The 18,418-nt window shown below is 49.8% G+C and overlaps 1 protein-coding gene across 2 annotated transcripts in view; it reads right to left on the reverse strand.

Moving 5' to 3' along the window:
• The window catches only part of MANBA (mannosidase beta), a 243,937-nt gene that overhangs the window by 198,082 nt on the left and 27,437 nt on the right, over positions 1-18,418 (reverse strand). For both annotated transcript variants that reach the window (XM_085636128.1, XM_085636120.1), the window contains exon 3: positions 15,268-15,373. In XM_085636128.1, coding sequence (XP_085492254.1) covers positions 15,268-15,373 — 106 coding nt within the window. The remainder of the gene's footprint in view (positions 1-15,267; positions 15,374-18,418) is intronic.

An 18,418-nucleotide genomic window follows, 5' to 3' on the forward strand; every position in this document is an offset into this window, starting at 1 on the left:
TTGGCACTACAATGTAGGCTAATATCTATTTTTTTCAGCCAGGAGCATGTTGCATTGTGGGACTTGTAGTTTTATGGGATCAAAATCCCAGCATGCAAATTGGTGATTGCTAAAATGTCAAAAATGGTTGAAGGGGTCATATATCAAATGGAGCCATATGTCAAGCTATCTTTTGAATTTTTACAAAGTTGCTTACTCCATTAAATAAATTCTTGTTTCATTGTGGAGAGGTGTGGCTCACTGGTTAGAGGAAGCAGACCCAGAAGCAGAGGACGGCCCGGGACCAGGGTTCAATCCCCGACGCGGCAGGGTCGTGGACCACTGCCAGCGGACTCGATAATTCTCGCTTCGGTGCCTACTCTAACCAGGGATCACACTCGGCAACTCTGGGCATTAGCTTGCCTCATCTCCACAACGGCCCCCCACATTCGCCAGGGATGCCTGGTTTCACCTTGGAGATACCCAGGAGGGACCATCTCACAGGGATAGCCAGGATGGGTTCCCCAGCGGTCTACAGCGCCAGGACGCCTCAGGGCAGCAGTGCGCTTTACAAGACACATACATTTACATTTACATTGTAAAACGAAAAGTAAACCCTGCCCACATATTTTATGAGGGTTTACTCTTTAACTCGCATGATGCATTAACACAAGCATTGACAATGTGGATATCTTTTCTTATGTGCAGTGGAAAGTTTTATACCTAGCTTCACAACACAATAAAGGTACAACACGGACAGTCGCAGTGCAACCTTCCCTAGCCCAAATAGTAAGTTACGGACAGGTGGTAGCAGCAGAAAGAATATCACACGATTCTCTCACATATACATGACAGGTACAGCACAGGTAGCTAACGCACTAAACAGTGAGTGAACAGTGATAGTGAGACAGTGCCTGTCGGGACCCATAATTCTCTGCAGCCCATCTGTTTTTTGGCCTCCTGTCTGAAGAAGCAGTGCCATGGGGGCTTAAGGGAACAGCTATTGGCTGGCTTTGGCCTTATTTATAGCTGAAGTACTAACTTTTTTTCAAAGGAGTTTTTATTTTTAGTAAGATAGAAAACAAGAGAAAAAAGGAAAACACGCGGCAATCCCGCCACAATACCCACGCAGGGGAAATGCACAAGGTGAGGGGGGCCGCTATGATTAGCAGTAGTCCTTGTGTCCGGCCCAGCTGGGCTACAATCTAAAGGAGACGAAGAGGGACCAAGTCCAGGCCATCAGTACAGAGGCTATACAGGCGTTTGAAGGCCACCCATTCTGAACGAACCCCAACCTGCAAGTTACCGGGGCCGGACCAGCCAATCCCATGACCGTAGGTTCTCCCCTCTCGTCGTGGAGGACTATCACAATAATCCAACAAAACTAAAAAGAAAAACCCAAAGGAACTCCCCCCCATTCCAAACCACCACCCACCCACCCCCCCCACCCCTCCAGTGGTGGCAGCATACAACCATACTACAGCAGGCTTCCAACGAAAGTCACACTTGAAACAGATGCAGGGCTCGGATCGACGGCGGGCACACAGCAGCTGGTAGCCCCCGAGAAAGAAAGCGCACCAAAGGCCCCCAGCGGAAAACAAAATTCTTGAAGTCCCCCAGAAATATGTCTGCCATACGCTCCATGCTCAACAGCTTCCATAACCTCGCATGCCACAGAGAGATCGCTGGGGCCTCCCTCTTCTTCCAGGCCGCCGCCAGAGTGATTTTAGCCGCTCCTGTGCAGAGCCAAAAAATCTTCTGGTCCGCTCGCGTCTGATGTTCTAAAAGCGGGTCCCGAAGGCCCAACAGCACATGTTCCAGGGAGTTCCGGATCGGATACCCCAGGATGTCCTTAATATGGGACAAGATCTCTTCCCAATAGGGGCGGATAACTGGGCAGTCCCACCAAATATGGCGGAAGTCCCCCAACAATCCACAGCCCCGCCAACATCTGTCTGAGGAGCTAGGGAAAATGCGATGGAGCTTGGCAGGAGGGAGGTACCAATCCATCATAGTTTTAATATGCGCCTCCCGCAGGTCCATCGAGTGATTGTGTCTGGCCAGGTCCCGCCACAGGTGGGACCACTCCTCATCCGTGATGTCACGCCCAACAAGGCCCTCCCACTGACCCATATACCATGGCCTAGGCGAGACAGCTGTGGTCAGGAGGTGGCGATAGATGAAAGAGATAGCCCCACGCATAGAAGAAGTGCGGGAAAGAAAGGCTTCAAAGGGGGTAGGCGGCCGGGTCGCCGCCTCCCGAACCGACGGAGATAGAGCCCAGTGTAGCAATTGGCCGTGACGAAACCTCTCCGTCTCAGCGATCCCATAGTCTTGCCTACAATTCGGGAAAGTCAGCAGGGCAGATCCGTGGAACAAATGCGTGAGGGCTAGGCAGCCTCCCTCCCTCCAGGTGTCAAAGGGGCCCTCTCTAAGCGCAGGCGGAAAGGCCGGATTGAAATGAATGGGAGTGAAGGGCGACGGAAAAGTAGTCCAGCGCTCATCTCCTGAAACCGCATCCCAGACCTTAAGGGTGGTGCCAGTAGGGGTGCTAAGGTAAGCATTCTTGGGCCTGTCCCCCTTAGGCTTCCACACCAGGTCCCAGATCGTGCGGCCCGCCACACTCCTATCCATGTGGAGCCAGTGCTTCTCCGAAAGTGGCTGGGTCCACTCCACCAAGACCCTCAGCTGCGCCGCTTTTTAGTAGAGATGTATGTCAGGAAGGCCCACCCCTCCCTCCGTCCGCGGCCGCCGAAGAGTGGTAAAGGAAAAACGAGCCCTGCCCCCCTGCCACACGAAGCGGAGCATGAGAGTCTTTATGCGGCGAAAAAAGTCCCCGTCAATAACAATAGGGAGAGCCTGGAATAGATATAAGAGCTTCGGTAGGAGCGTCATCTTGATCGCATGAATCCTGCCCAACCAGGAGATAAACAGCGGCTTCCAGCGCTACAAATCAGTCTGGATAGTCGCCAAGAGCGGAGGGAAATTAGCCGAGTACAACTTGCCCACCGTGGGGGTCAAGCGGACCCCTAGATATAATAGAGAGGAGCGGGACCACGATAGGGGCGTTAGCGGCCGAAGCCGGTCCACCTCCGTCGAGGAGAGCGTGAGATTGAGAATAAAAGATTTGCCATAATTGACCCGAAACCCCGCAACCCCCTCAAAGTGCGCCAGGGCCGTCTGCACATGGGGGAGGGAGTGCGCTGGATCCGCAAGGGAAAGGAGGACATCGTCCGTGAACAGAGAAATCTTATGTTGCTCCCCCGTGAAGGGCAGTCCCCGAATGTCCGGGTGCTCCCTGATTGCTATTGCTAAAGGCTCAATACTCAGGGCAAACAGCAAGGGGGAAAGAGGACAGCCCTGCCGCGTACCCCGCGAGTGCGAGAAAAAGGGGGACTGGTACCCATTGACCGCGACTCTAGAGCGGGGGCCGCTATAGTTGGCTTTAAGCATGGTCACGAACCTGTCCGAGAATCCAAAAGCGTGAAGAGTTCGGAACAGGAACTGCCAGTCCACCCGGTCAAACGCCTTCTCGGCATCCAGCCCAATCAGCACCGCCGGGATGTGAAACGGGTTGGCCTTCTCGATAAGGTGGACCACCCTTCTGGTGTTATCATGAGTCTGCCGCCCTTTGATGAAACCGGATTGGTCAGGGTGAATCAGTGCCGGCATCAAGTCCTGTAAGCGCGATGCCAGAATAGAAGAGTAGAGTTTAGCATCTAGGTTGAGCAGGGCTATCGGCTTAAATGACGAACAGACAGAGAGATCCTTGCCGGGTTTGGGGGATCACCGAGATGATCGCCTCCGCCATAGAGACGGAGGACACCCCCGAATTAGCCATTTCATTAAATAGGCGTACCAGGAACTCACAGACTTCCACCGCAAAGGTCTGGTAGAAGAGGGCCGTGAATCCGTCCGCCCCAGGTGCCTTGCGGGGCTTCAGGGATTTAATAGCACCCAACACTTCCTCCTTAGTGACGGGGGCAGAAAGCAGCTTATTCCATTCGGGGGACACGCGGGGGAGCGGAAGAGCGCGCAGATAGTCCTCTTGAGCCGTCGGGTCCAGGACGTCCCTCGAGTACAATGTCGCATAGAAGTCCCCGAAGAGGTCTGCCTTGGTCGCGTCATTGTGCTGAAGCAAGCCAGCGGCATCCCTCACGCTCCCTATGTACTCCCTCTCCCGCTTACGGCGCAGTTGACGGGCTAGGTGCCTCCCCACCTTATGCCCCTGGGAGTAAGAGAGATGGCGGAGCTTCAGGAGAGTGAACTCAGCCCTGTTGTTATAGTGGGCCCGAAGTTTGCCCCTGAGAGCAGTAAGGGAGCGCAACGTTTGTCTGGACGGATTAGCCTTATGCGCCTGCTCCGATGTTGCAAGCTCCCGCTCCAGCGCCTCCCGCTCCACCCTCCGCTGCCGGTTGAGCGCCGCATTGAGGGCCAAGCAGCTACCCCGGACCGACGCCTTAAAGGCGTCCCAAGTATTGAAGATCGAGGTGTCCCGCACTGGATTGAGCTGAAAGAATTCCCGAACCGCCTTCCGGAGGGCATTGCAAGAAGACTCGTCCCGCACCAGCAACGCCGGAAAAAAACATCTTCGCGGCACATTTCCCTTCGGAGCCCACTGGAGGCCCAGCGCCAGTAAGCTATGATCAGAAACGGAGAGGGGAAAAATCTTTGCTTCCCTCAAATACCCCTGGAGGGACTGGCTACAGAAAACATGGTCAAGGCGGGAGTAAGAGTTGTGCACATGAGAAAAGAAGGTGTAATCACGGGAGACGGGGTGCAGAGAGCGCCACCCGTCTATCAGACCGAGTTCCTCTAACCGCTGACGTGTCTCCGCAGAGAAGAGGCCGTCCTCGGTTCTCCGCTGGTGAGAACAGTCCAAGTCCCTGTCCCAGACCAAATTGAAATCGCCCATTATAAAAAGGCCGCCCTCCACAAAGTCTTCCACTGAGCGCAACAGCTCCAGGAGGAACCTATTTTGCCCAGTGTTGGGAGCATACAGCACCAGAAACGTGCAAGTCCTGACGAGAAGCACTCCCTTAACAATGAGCCATCTGCCCTCCTTATCGCCACGCACCCCCAGAGGCTGAAACTGAAGGGTCGAACGAAACATCAGGGCTACTCCCCTGTGCTTCGACGCCGCCGAAGGCCGATAGATAAGAGGAAATAGCCTATGTTTGAGGCGGGACTCGTCTCGCCGGGTCAGGTGCGTCTCGTGAAGCCCCACCACATCCAGGTGATGATCCAGGATGTATTTCCAGACCTTCTGGCGTTTCTGGGGAGAGTTCAGCCCCTTCACATTCCAGGTACTCTCCACTAGATCTCCCCACTCACACCACAGCACCATCGCCCATCGTCCAGCGCGGGCAAAACTCCCTCTCCAAACTAGGACCAGCAGCGCACCCCGGGACCATCGCCCTAGAATCCCAGCCCAGGGAGACTCAAGGCAGTTTCCTAAGTTGTCAAATGTCTCATCAGACTCACCAACCAGATGTCGCCTCGCGCCCTGCCATAGCAAGTAGAACAAGGACCCTGGACAAGTCCGCCCCCCACTCCCCCGTCTGGAGCTAAGTCGCGTACAATCACACATCCCAGAGCCTCCCTCTATCCCCCACACACCAAACACCCCCCTCACAGCTCGCACAAGCCACCCCCAGCCGCCACCACCGGACCCTCCCTTCCCCACTCCCAACCGACCCCCCCCCCATCCCCCACCCGCTCCGGGGACCACCCCAACCAGGATCCCACCAGAGAATAAACTGAAACAAGAAAAATACCAACAAACCCCAAAACAGGGACCACTGTAGTTATCCCCCAAGTCCATGAGGCGGAGTCTCCGCCCTCACTTCTCCAATGCACAGGCCCAGGGTGTCACCTCACAAAGTACAACAATACCCCGTGGTATCTGAAAGGAGGGTGGCCCTCTGGCGACAAGCAAGCAGAGGCCTTCCGAGTGGCTAGGCAGCCGAAGAAGAGTCCTGCAAGGCAGCCTCCATCACAGTCGCCACCGAGGCAACCGCTGCACCTCGCTCCTGTAAGCTGGTCTCAGGGTCCGGCCGACCGGGGGCGGAAGGGCGCCCCACTCGCTGCCAAGAAGAGGAGCGTCGACGTTGCCTCACCGGCGAGCCCCCAACCCCCAACGGGGGGGACCCGTCGTCCAAACCCAGGAGATCCTTGGCAGCCTGTAGAGAGCGGACCTGAACCAGCCTGTTCCGCCACCGGAAAATAAGCCGGAATGGATGGCCCCACGAGTAGGAGATATTCTGGTCCCTCAAGAAGGACATCATGGGGCGAAAGTCACGGCACTTTTGCAACGTCAACGCCGCCAGATCCTGAAACAACTGGGGACGGTGGTCCCGGTACAGCAGCAACGTAAGCCCTCTCACCTTCCGAAGAATACGCTCCTTAAGTTGGTAATCGTGGACGCAAACCAGGATGTCGGGGGGAGGAGCCCCTGCCCCTCTCGGCAACCCCACGCGATGCACCCTGTCCATCCGGACCTCGCGGAGGTCGTCCTCTCCCAGGATCTGCAAGAACAGGCCCTTCACATAGCCCCGCAGGTCCCCAGCCTCTCCATCCCATGGCACCGCGCGAATGCGGATATTGTTCCGTCGGGACCGATTTTCTAAGTCCTCTGCATGGGCTTGGAGGTCCAAGTTCTGCTCTGTGAGTCGAAGAACATCGTGTTGGAGCTGATGGACGTCGCCGGCGAGCCCCAAATCATGCTCTTCCACGGTTGCCACCCTCTCCCCAAGACCATCCACATCCCGACGCACCTCCCGGAGGTCAGAGGCCAGCTGGGAGCGGAGGCTAGTGATATCCTCCTTGATGGCGTTGAACAGGTCCAGCATAAACGCCTTGGTGACAGGCGCTTCATCATCAGGAGGTTTGGCAGAGGCACTAGCGCCCGGCGGCGTCGAAGGGGTGGCACCCCGCTGAGAACCGTCCCGTCCGGCTTTGCCCCCCCGGGATTTGCCAGACATCGTGCCCCAGTCAAGGATAGCGACACGTCGTCCGGCCACCCGGCTCCACCACTGGCGCTGCCTCACTGCGTGTCTCTACAAGCGGGGCAGCCGGTCTCCGGATAGGCCCAACTCCCCCAGGTCGTGCCAAGCATGGGGGATAGGCAGGCGCAGGTAGGCGCTTATCGGGCCAGAGAGTCCAGCGAAGGGGCTGCGCACCCGGCTGCAGAGCGACTCTGTACACACCCCTGCTGCCGCAGACCCCCAGGCAGTCTCCACAGCTAGGAACACAGGGACAACAGAAAGGGCAGTGGGGCAATGTTTCCTCCCAGCGGTCGCCAGCGGGGGCCCCCCAGGGGGACCGCCCACACAACGGGCCCCAAATTGAGCCCACCGGGCCCACACGGAACTTGCTTGTGTCCAGGGGGGAGCCCTCTGAACTGCGGCTCCCCCAGCAGTCCCAGCAAGCCGAAGCAGGCCCCACACGCTCGGGGAGATTGCTGATCCTCTAGCACCACCACGGGCGGAGCACACTCCAAGCTCCCACGCCCCAGGCCCCCACGAGCGTCGTCCAGTCCAGTCCCCCAATGGCCACAGTACCTCCACTGCCCCAGCCGCTCAACTCCTCACGGAGGGACCGAGGAGAACGTCCTACTCCAGCCGCTCAACTCCTCACGGGAGCCCGGAGGGGCCGGATCCACACGTCGCGTCGCCAGGGCAGCCCGGCAGGCTCGTACTCCGGCGCTGCAGCGTTCCAGTCGGGGGACCTCCTCAGGCCTCGCCCCCTCTACCGCAGCGGGGCCAATGCTCCCAGGGGTCCACTGCTGATTCCGCCCGCTGGACAAGGCCCCCGCACTCTGGGCAACCGCACCCCGGCGCCACCTCCAAAAGTCAGCTCCGCACCGAGCTCCACAGCTCCAGCACAGAGTCGCAGGCGAGGTCCCGGCTCCTCCGGCAGCCGCGGTGCAGGCCCCAGTCCGGACGGGACTGCCAGCGCCACGGTAGGGGCCGCCAGCGATCTAAAACATCCTCCACTGCCACAGGAGATCCAGCGCTACACCAGGCAGGGCTCAGGGGTCCTCGGGAGGCCGCAATAACAACGCTGTGCAGGACTGGCGCCGGAGGGACCGAGGAGAACGTCCTACTCCGTCGCCATCTTGGCTCCGCCCCCGAAGTACTAACTTTTACATAAAAAAGAGCATTTTATATTGTTTCATTTTAGTACCTTAGATTATATCATTGCTCCAAATGGCATTTAATAAAATTAATAAACCACACACTTTATGCTGTGACAATTTTATTAATAACTCAAGAAGCAAGAGAGTGGTCTTGTTTCTTCCTATATAAGCCTTATATTTTTTATAGATGGATCAACATTGTGCTCTATTAAACCATAAACAAGAGAGGTGGATGTTGTACAGTGTGCATTCTGAACTATTTCACGGTGCTCTCAAATGTGGTGATCGTGGAAAAGTAATTGCCTGGGGTCGCACTGTTTGGTCAACCTTGGAGCTGGGGTTAAAATCCGGTTTCCGGATTACACATTGTGCAATTCAGATCCTGGGTGGATATTAAATTCTTTCCCACGTCTGCCCTGATGAAAATGTTGTTAGCGACCCAAGAGGCAAGTCAGTTGTTTTATGCTCTCTATACTGTGCCCTTACTGTTGTCATAGATGGGGCAATATTATAGACTACTAAACCACATACCAGAAAGCTTTTTGTAAGTGAGCATTCTGAACTAAGTTTTTTCAAGTTGCTCTCAAATGTGATAATCACTGAAAAGGAAGCAGAGTGAAGAAAATGAATTGTCCTGGGTCACACAGTTTGGAAACGGTCTCTGGGTCAGGGCACCACAATTAGTTTTGCCTTGTGTCCAATCATAGCCTGCATAGCACACATTATGCAAGGGCATCCAAAGTATCCTTTGTGTTTTTTATGCGATGGGGAAACAGTAGTGGAGACACCCCTCTTCACTGAATAGCTATATCTTGGGCAGAAACAGTGCACGCTTCCCTCCTTCAGAAGACAGGTACAGCTGGGGTATCATCAGCATAAACAAGCAATTGGGCAACAGCAGGGCACGCTTTAATTCTTCATAGAAGAGGAACAACATGGCTATGGCAAAGCAGGAGTCACTCTCTCACAGAAGGTAATAAGTGAGATCTTTTGTTTCTTCGGACCAGAGCCAGTATCAGAGTTGTTCAAGCTTCCATCACTGAAAGAACATGCAGGGTTAAGGCATGAGTGAGATGTAGGTTACAGACAAATGTCTGGAACAGCTGCTTAACACACTGAGAGGAATGTATAGGTGGATGAGTGAGTAAATATGCGAGCCGATATTCCACCCCTACCCTCTGAAATCCTACTGCTGTCACTCTGAGGTCTGCTTTTATTGAGTCTTTGTTTTTCCACCTATTGTGAAACAGCAGTAACCTAGTAGGGCATTGTTCTTTGGATCAGCCTCACACAGCCCAAGTAACTATGCTCTAGAGAGGCATGCAAATGTCAATCTCTTTGAAAAGGTTTTGAATGCATGTGCATCAGGCTGTGTGCAATCCCAGCCTCGGTGCTGCACCTGTTCAAAACGCTGAGGGCCGCCAGTGATATGACTGGCAAATGGCCCTATTTTGTGTCCCAGTCCGACCCTGGGGGCAGCACACACTGTGTGACATAGATTGTGCCTTGTAGAAGGACTGTCTTCGCTAAGTGGCTGCAACCCCTCGGAGGGGAGACGTCCCTAGCAATGCCAGAAAAATGAAAAGCAGAAGCAATGGGAATTTGCATCCCTTAAAACACAAGTGATGGGTAGGTGGATGCCTAGTGACTATTGCAGGTCTTGCCAGTTCGCTTCATTCGGACTGCACGCCCTTCAGATTACTTCTAAATAGCTTGAATCAATACGGATCTACACTCCGAACCAGCGGAGGTGCTGTGATTTTTCCCTCCACCATAGGAGCCCACGGGCCCACCTCAGCCACTAGCCATTGTGCAGAGGCTTTTTCCGACCGTGCTCTCCCCTACCCCCTGCACCCAGTCCTGATGAAGACCCCGTTGTAAGGAATCAAAGTGCCTACATTTCCTTAGGGGTTGAAACGTCGACACTTACACAAGGAGCCAGTACAAGACAACAGATTTTTCATTCATGTTACTGTTGTGAACATGGCCACCTAACGCTTTTGTTAAAATTGTAACTGTCAGGCTTGATGTTTTAGCCTTATATGTTTAAAGTGATGTATTATTTCTGAATAACACCGCCCTTCTAATCACTACCCTATCCTCACGAAAAATATACACCTATCCTCCCTTCCCCCTCACCATGTTCCTTTCTAGGGACATTGTTATTTATAATGATATGAGTATGTACATTAAGAGAAAGATGCCGAGTGTGAATTAAAACACTTAGAACTACCAATGTTTTGAATACTTGTGTGTGATTTCCATTAATGTTTGTCATTTTCTGGGACCATTGTCCTTACGTACTGCCCTACACCCAGGTCCCAGAGACTATTTTGGGTATACCCTTCCTAGGTAACTATTGCAGGTCTTCAGCAAGTTCGCAACCACAGCCTGCAGTTCTACTGAGAGCGCATCAAAGAATTCATGTCATCCAGCGATACGGTTGTGCAACTGCTAAATAGTGGGCTTTCATGGCTTCAGGCCTAGGACAAATTACGGGAAATAAGGGCACTGTAGCCTTCTTGATTTCAGTCATTTGTTTTATGAGGACTATCCATTGAACATCCAGAGATGGTGTCTTATTATTTAACTCTTGTGGGCACATTTACTCACTACATATTTATAGTTGGTACATTTTAGGTGAATGCAGTCCAGATAATTGATTACATTAGAAAACCTTTTTTATGTCCACATTACGTGTACTATTCTGGTGTTCCTGAGGTTTCTAAAGGTAAAAGCCGCAATGTGGATGGGTTTTCCTCTTCTTTTCCTGGTTTTAATTTTCTGAGTGAGTTGAAGGAACTTATACAATGAGCAGGCACTGCCGGAACCAGGAATGGTACACTCCGACCAAAGTGATTCCAACCAACATGGAATGGTTCAAGTGGACTAAAAGACAACTGAAGTTGTATCAGCTCCACCTCTGTTCTCGCAGTTGCCTTGGCAGTCTACTTTGTAGTAGGAATAAAGGAAAGAAAGTTTCAACACCTACAGCGTTGATGCTCTTGCCAATAATAATTTTGCAAGGAAGAGCAAACTTACTATACTTAAACATTGTTTAGGCGCAGAAGGAAAAACATTTTCTGAGCACCTTCCTGCACCTTTTTAACATCACAATGCAGAAGCACTGGAAGAATTTGACGTGGACATAAGACTTATGGAAAAAAAAAACTGAGGTGAATTGATACATCCATTCCTAGATAAAGCATTAATCCCAAGTGAATCTATCCATAGTTTTATGGCGACCTTGCATGTATTGGCATCCACATGTAACTACTTCATGTTTAGTGAAGATATAAAGCATGATAGCATAATGCATAAAGATACACTAAAAGGTGCAGGATAAAGTGGTGTTCGCCAACATCCTTCAATATGACTGTGGGGACTGATCGACAATTATGAGAAATTGCTCATAACATCAAAGAATTATCAGTTGGGAGTCAGAAGTGGGGAGGTGTTCATGAGGCAAATAGCATAAACAAAAATAAGTTGATAGCACTGGTCAGAAAATGGGGGGGGGGCTACAGTGAACCAGAAATGTTTTTGCTACAGATATGGGCTTAAAGGACCCCTAGCCACTGATATGCGATATCCAGCTACCTTTCAGACATACAAGAGGTATCATCAAAACGCCCATTTTGCTTGAAAATAGTTGAGAATGAGGACTGTGATGAAGACACATAATTACTACTAGAAAGTGAAGACAGGAGGGTGATTCTGAATCAAAATGAGGTGTTTTGGGAAAAGAAATGGCGTGTGTATTAGTATGAGGTGCTTGATAAACCTGATACATGGTTCATAGCAAACAGAAGGAAAAATATTGCAGCAGTAGGATTTTTTGCAATTGGCATTGTGTTTGAAGGTAGGAAAACCAGGGTCAAGGTACATGTGGCAAAGGACGGTGGCAGATGGTTTGGCTGCAACAATGAGCTTTAAGATTCAATTTTGTCCCCAATCATCTAGATAAGGTTCTCATTGAGAGTTTGATAGTGCAGGACTGATGGGTAAAATCTAGTATTTCCACAGCAGAACCTCAGGTGGCTAACCCCTCTGTAAACCTTTGACTGGTAGCCAGTACACCACAGGGCCACCAGTCAAAGCATGTCAGAAGGACCAGCTCTGTTAGGACAGTCTTTCCAATGTACATTTTCTCTGATCAGGAAAAGTCTCACGATATTGAACAAGAAGCAATACAAATGGTTTCCAAGCACTGGAAAAACATAGACGTGTCAGGGCCATTTTCATTTTGTTTTTAAGAAACCCTGCTCCAGAGGGTTGGTTTTGAAAAACATAAATGGTTCAGAACGTGGTCTAAACCACGTGGCATCGGCTCTGCCTACTTCTATATATAAATATCTATATATTTGCAACTGCCACACTTACAAATGCACAGAAGGCAATTAGATCCCTACCACAGAAGTGGGCATCTTACAACATGGTGGACAGACCTGCACTAGGGGGTTTCAGCTGAACTGGCACGTTGGAGCGCAATCCATCATGAGCTAACTGACGTCCCAAATTTAGCTGTAAACAATACAGAAGAACAGCTTTAGGGAAAGAAAAAATCCCAGAAATGTTTAGTGACAAGTTAGGTATGTTGAAGGGATTTAAACAAGAGGTACTTCTGAAGAATGAGCAATTGCCAAGGTACACAAACTGGAGAGAGCAACAATGACACTGTGACATGAAGTGAAGGTTGAACTTGAAAAGACGAGTAGGAGAGAGAATACCTTTGGAAAGGGAGGCTTCTGAGTGGCTGACCATTGTGGTTTGGCAATGAAGGCCAATGAGAAATTTAGGATGGGAGCTGATTGCCAACATCTGGGTGGACCGCATTCCTTGCCAAACCTTAATGGGTTTCTGTTTTTCATATCTTGGACCTCTCCTCTGTATATTACCAAATAACAATTCAAAAGCACTCTAGACCATTAATTGCATTTATTACAGTAGAAGGATCTTATACATTTAAGCATGTGCCCCTCTAAATTAGTGTCTGCCTCTGTGGTTATTCAAAAGGCAATACATCAGTTATTCAAAAGCATCCATAATGTGGCCTAGTTACAAGGTGAAATACTTGTACACAGGAGGGAGTGAAAGGAGCTTGATGCCATGCTAGAAAAAGTTCTGGGAGTTCTGCTTTAGATTTGGCTGACCAGTAAGTGAGGTCAATTTAACTTAGGTGTGACAAGAGTGATTAGCTGTGATGGAGTGAGATCTAAAAAGTTCCTTGTAATGGCAATTAGACATGCCCTGGCTCCAGGTAATAAAGACCAGGTACGTTCTTTCTTGGGAGTGGCAGATTATTACGTTACACTCATAGAAAATGTTGCTGACAAAATTACTTATTTATGCAACTTAATGAAAAAACCTAAGAGGTCTGAACGGAGTGGGTGGTTTATGAGTAACTGAGGTCATAGTGTGCAAGGACCATAAACTGCTGGTCCATTTGTTACCAACAAAGCGTCGGGCAGTGCAAGACAGCGAATTGCTAAATGGTTACTGAAGTTGCAAGTGTATATGTTCAGAGCAGAATATGTGCCAGGAATCGATAAAGTGACAACAGACTGTTTATCAAGCTTACCAGATTGGTCCGAGGAGCATGAAGGAGATGAAGATGGCAATGTGGTGTCAAGTGCTGAAGATGTAACAAGGGACATTGTCACCAACAAGGAGTTGATGCAACATTTGAAGAGTGTGATGTTAGGGAAAATACTGAAGTATGGATGGGAGAGCAGGGGCAAAGTCTGTGAGGAGAAGCAGCCATATCCAAGTGCCGCTTTGGAGCAAAATTATGGCACAAAGGAGTACTACAATGCAAAGAAGTGTTGGTGGTGCCAGGGGGGTTGCGTGAAGATTTTTTACCATGGAAGGAACAGGAGGGTCAGTTGGGTAGGACTACAGGGTAGAGATGAGAAAGGACGGTACTTGGTTGCCTGGCCTGGATAGAGAAATTGAGGGCAAGATGCACAAGTGCAATTGGCATGATAAATCAAATGAAAAGTTGTAATTTCAGCTAAAATAGTGGATAGGCGTAGCAGATGATGGGAGAAAATTGCCCTTGCTTGTTCAGGACTATGCAATATGTTAAGAGCAAGTCCCAGGATTAGCTTGGTGGTTGTGGATTATCATTCCCACTGGCCACGAGTGAATCTATGGGTCAAGTGGATAGGAGTGTTGTGATCAAACCTCTTGAAACAATAAAGGTTCGAGTTGAGGTCGTGGTGGACAATAGAGTGATGCTGGTATGCAAGGAGATAAAAGCATTTTGTTGAACAGCGGTATTTAATACATAAGGACATCTATTTACTGCCCATTGGTCAATGGGTTAATTGAAAGGTGGAATCTACTATTCAAAGAGATTGTAAAATGGTGGTAAGTATATTAGTTTGCCCTACCGCACTATGAATAGCCTGGCAAGAGCAGCAACCCTGTATAAGATGACATGGGCAAGGAGGTTCTATTCAAAGTTCAAAACAGAGCTGGATATTAGTGGAGATGAAGGCAGTGTGCCATGTGGAGGGAAAGAAGGAAATACATGGACACAAGAATTCTGGGTCAGACTGACGAGTAGGGTTATTGGAGGGGCAGTCTAATTTCTCCATCCCATTGCAAGTGTTGATTGTATCAAGGGAGTAGTGGAGTCATCTGACTGGAATGTATGCAATTCCCCAAAAGTGTTGCATGTGCCTGGATGGCTGTTGAAGAAGTGTACGCAGGAAGGTGAAGTGCTGAAGAAGGAGAGCAGAATGCTTGTTTGGGTGAAAGATTTTGTGGTAGGATATTTGTATATTGCTGTGCAGAGTACAGATTATTTTCAGCCATATGAGGTGGGGCTGGTCTATGGTTGTTGCGGTCTAGTGTACATGCCTGTTTTGCGGTTGTGGTTTAGTTTTGTATTAGGGAGATTTTCATGGGGTTACAGTAACTTTGTACATATTTCCATCGAGCACTTGTCATGTCATGTGCTGTGACATTGCATCATTCGGTACGCTGGACGGGAGTGATTGACAGTTGCTGAATGATCCTATTTGTCGTATGGATGCTTCCATCTTGAGCTTAATAGACATATTGTACCTGCTACTGTTTCAAAAGCTTTTATGAACAACATTAATTACTCATAATGCATATTTAAACGCAGACTTACTTACATATTTGATGAACATGTTGTCTGTTTTCCCAACAGTCACGTTATTGAGGAGTATTTCTGATACTGTGTCTATTCCTTCACATATCAAATTCACTTTCTGCCATTGACTAAAAAAAGAGCAATGTGATAACATTCAAATTATTGCAATTTCTACTAGTGAAGATCTAAAGCTGATATTGCTTCATTAACATGCTCTTGGGCTATATTGCTAAACAGTGAAAACAGCTGGTGGTTACTTTTAATTTCAGTAAGAATGATTTTCAATACAGTAATACATATAACAAGTTCTCACTTGCTGTAGTAATTTTCTTTTGCTCTGTGAAGCCCCTCAATTCATGAAATATATCAAACTTACCAAGTGATGCATACTTCAAGCTTTAAAAATTGTGTCATGTTAATATTTGTACTTACTAGGCCTGAACCAGTCAGCTGGTGCCTGGTAAGACGAATGCCTGAATAATGGCAATACCTCTGCTCGTTTTCTGCCTTCCGTTTTGCCTTTTCTGCTCGTTCTGTTTTGCCTTTTCTGCTTGTTTTTCTGCACTCTGCTTTGTCTTTCTGCTCGTTTCTGCTCTCATCCTGCCGTTTGCTCAAGACCTAGCTTTTTGACGGAGACCTCTCACCCCAGCACCCAGATAGCCCCAGGGGTGACAGTGCAGCGCTCTACAAATGCGGATTGATTAATTGATTGATGCCAAAAGGTAGAGGCAAGGATTGACACTTTGTACAAAAAGATGCACTACACACCCACAGCCCCACATGCTCTGCTCTGCTCTTTTCTACTGGAGAACAAAAATACCATACCGACAACACCTGATTGGCCAGAGGAAACCTGGAAGCCGGCATAATTTGGAGTATGACATCTACCTTTTGGCTGAATGAGATGACAAAACGCACTCTGTAGTGACGGTTCCCCCTTAATATTTGGGCGGAACTTTGAATCGGAGAGGTAAGTTGGCTGGAGAATCGTCACTGTTCTGGATGCAAGCTGGTCTTATTAAGCAAGCACCAAAGTCCAGCCTTGCCATGAGGACGAATGCACCTGGTGAGATTGGAGGCCTGCAAGCAATGCAATGCACAGATCAAAGATTTCCTGAGTAAGCGACCTACGGACAGCGTGAGAAGCTATGTATCTCAGTTCCATCGCTGCCCCTGACGAATTGCCCTAAAGTATGCGGCCCAGCAGCCCACCACCCCTGCTGATGTGTGTATCATTCATCCTCGGGTATATCCATGATCCTGCCAGGCCATTGTGCCTCCACTCCGCATTACCATGTACCCTACTATTAGGATGATGACTTTGTGAGGACTTTGTGCCTGCACACTTAAATTGCCATACATCCTGTCTGTGACTATGTTAACATCCAAATGAGGACTATGTGCCTGCACCTTTGGATGCGTCCTATCTGCAGCTATGCCAATGAGATGCAGGGGTGCCTGCACCCACTTGTGCCTTCTTTTTCAGCTTTGTTGTCCTGGTGAAACCCATGTGCATACATCCACAGAGTGCCATATTCTTCGAGCTTCTTTGCCATCCGTTATCAGTAACAGTGTTGCAATCCCAGCCTTGTTGTTGTGAACTCCCCAGTCAAGTAGCTGCTCAGCACGACAACCTGGGTGCCAACCAAGCTGGCCATGGTGCGTCACTCAAAGGAAACAGGTTACACCGAAGAAATTACCCAGTCACTTTGTGCATTAGGAACACTGGAAGACAGACATTGCATTTGACTACTTGATTGGTAAACCGCAACTGTGTGCCTTGTTAAATGAATATACGGTCAACAGACGGTACAGGCAAGTTACAAAGTGTGAGAAGTTGGCCTGGCATATGCTGTCCTCTAGTTATAGGGGACACCTTGTACCAGTCCAATTCGATTCTTATGGTGATAGGTTAAAGGCAACCTTTAAAGAAGGCTATCCTAGTGGTAGCTGTGGACAGCAGCCTTCAGGCTAAGTCTTGAAGGAGTGTTAAGCTTATTGTTTTACCATAGATAACCTCTTGAATAACCAAATGAAAGAGTAGTCCACACGGGTATATATATAAAATATATGTATTTATTCTAGGACTAACCCCACTAGTCTCTTTATGAGGCTAGAGGTGAAGATACAATTCAAACAAGCATTGATAGTTACAATAAATAGCACTGGAATCACAGGGCCCCAGGGGGGGACCAAACCATATATCAAAAAAGTGGTATAAGAACCACGACAATTCTACAGACAATGCCTAGGGCATTTGGGGTCGCTGGCCCCTTGTGAAACCACCCAAGGTAGTGATGATGGGGACCCACGGGAGACGCTTGCAGTGGCTAAAGCTACTGTCGGGATCTCTATTAAAGCCTATGGAGAATGTCGCGGTTGAATTTTACAAGTTTAAAAACACTTCTAGCAGGAGTTCAAGTTCAATACTTTAGAGTTAAGCTTTTGAAGGGCCCACACCCACGAGAGTACCGAGGTAGCACTGTTACCTGCCCCAGGGAAGCCGGGTGCATAGGTCGTTTTCGATGTCGGGTCGCGGGCTGATTTTCAATGGCAAAACGTGAAGAACTGCTGCTAGCCAGAAGCGTTGTCTTTGTCGTGAAGAATGAAAATGTAGATCTTGTAGAGGAGGACCTGAAAGCAGAGGGGACAGAGTCTGGGTCACGGCACAGCGACCAGGGGGCTCAAGAGAAGGAGCCCTCCAATGTTGGGTGCTTCCAGGTGGAAGAGGTGTAGCTTGGATCGTCAGCCACGGGGTCCAGGAGGCGTCAAGGAAGGCCAGGTTCTGGAGGGCGACTGTCCCACGAAGGATGAGGGTCGCTGCGGTGTTAGTGTCCGGATTGGATCCACTAAGCCTTGGCAACCGCAACCCACGCAAGAAACACAAAACTGCTACTGGTGCAGACCCACGAGGTTTGAGCGAGGTCTCCAGCAAGGAGACTGAAGAGCAGGCCTGGAGCAACCAGGGGAACTCTTGGTATCGAAGATTGACCTCTGCTAGGGCCCACAAGTCGGGAGACAAGGAACCGCGGGAGGCAGCAATTTGGCGTGCGTAAAGATGCGCCCACGGGTCGCCGGAGCGGGCTAGGGAGTCGATCTTTGGCACAGATGATGCTGAGAGGTTGGCTCAATAATGGGCCAAAGCACAACTTCCCCACTCATCGGGGTCGGGT

The sequence above is a fragment of the Triturus cristatus genome, chromosome 2_1, assembly GCF_964204655.1.
Source record: "Triturus cristatus chromosome 2_1, aTriCri1.1, whole genome shotgun sequence".
NCBI lineage: Eukaryota > Metazoa > Chordata > Amphibia > Caudata > Salamandridae > Triturus > Triturus cristatus.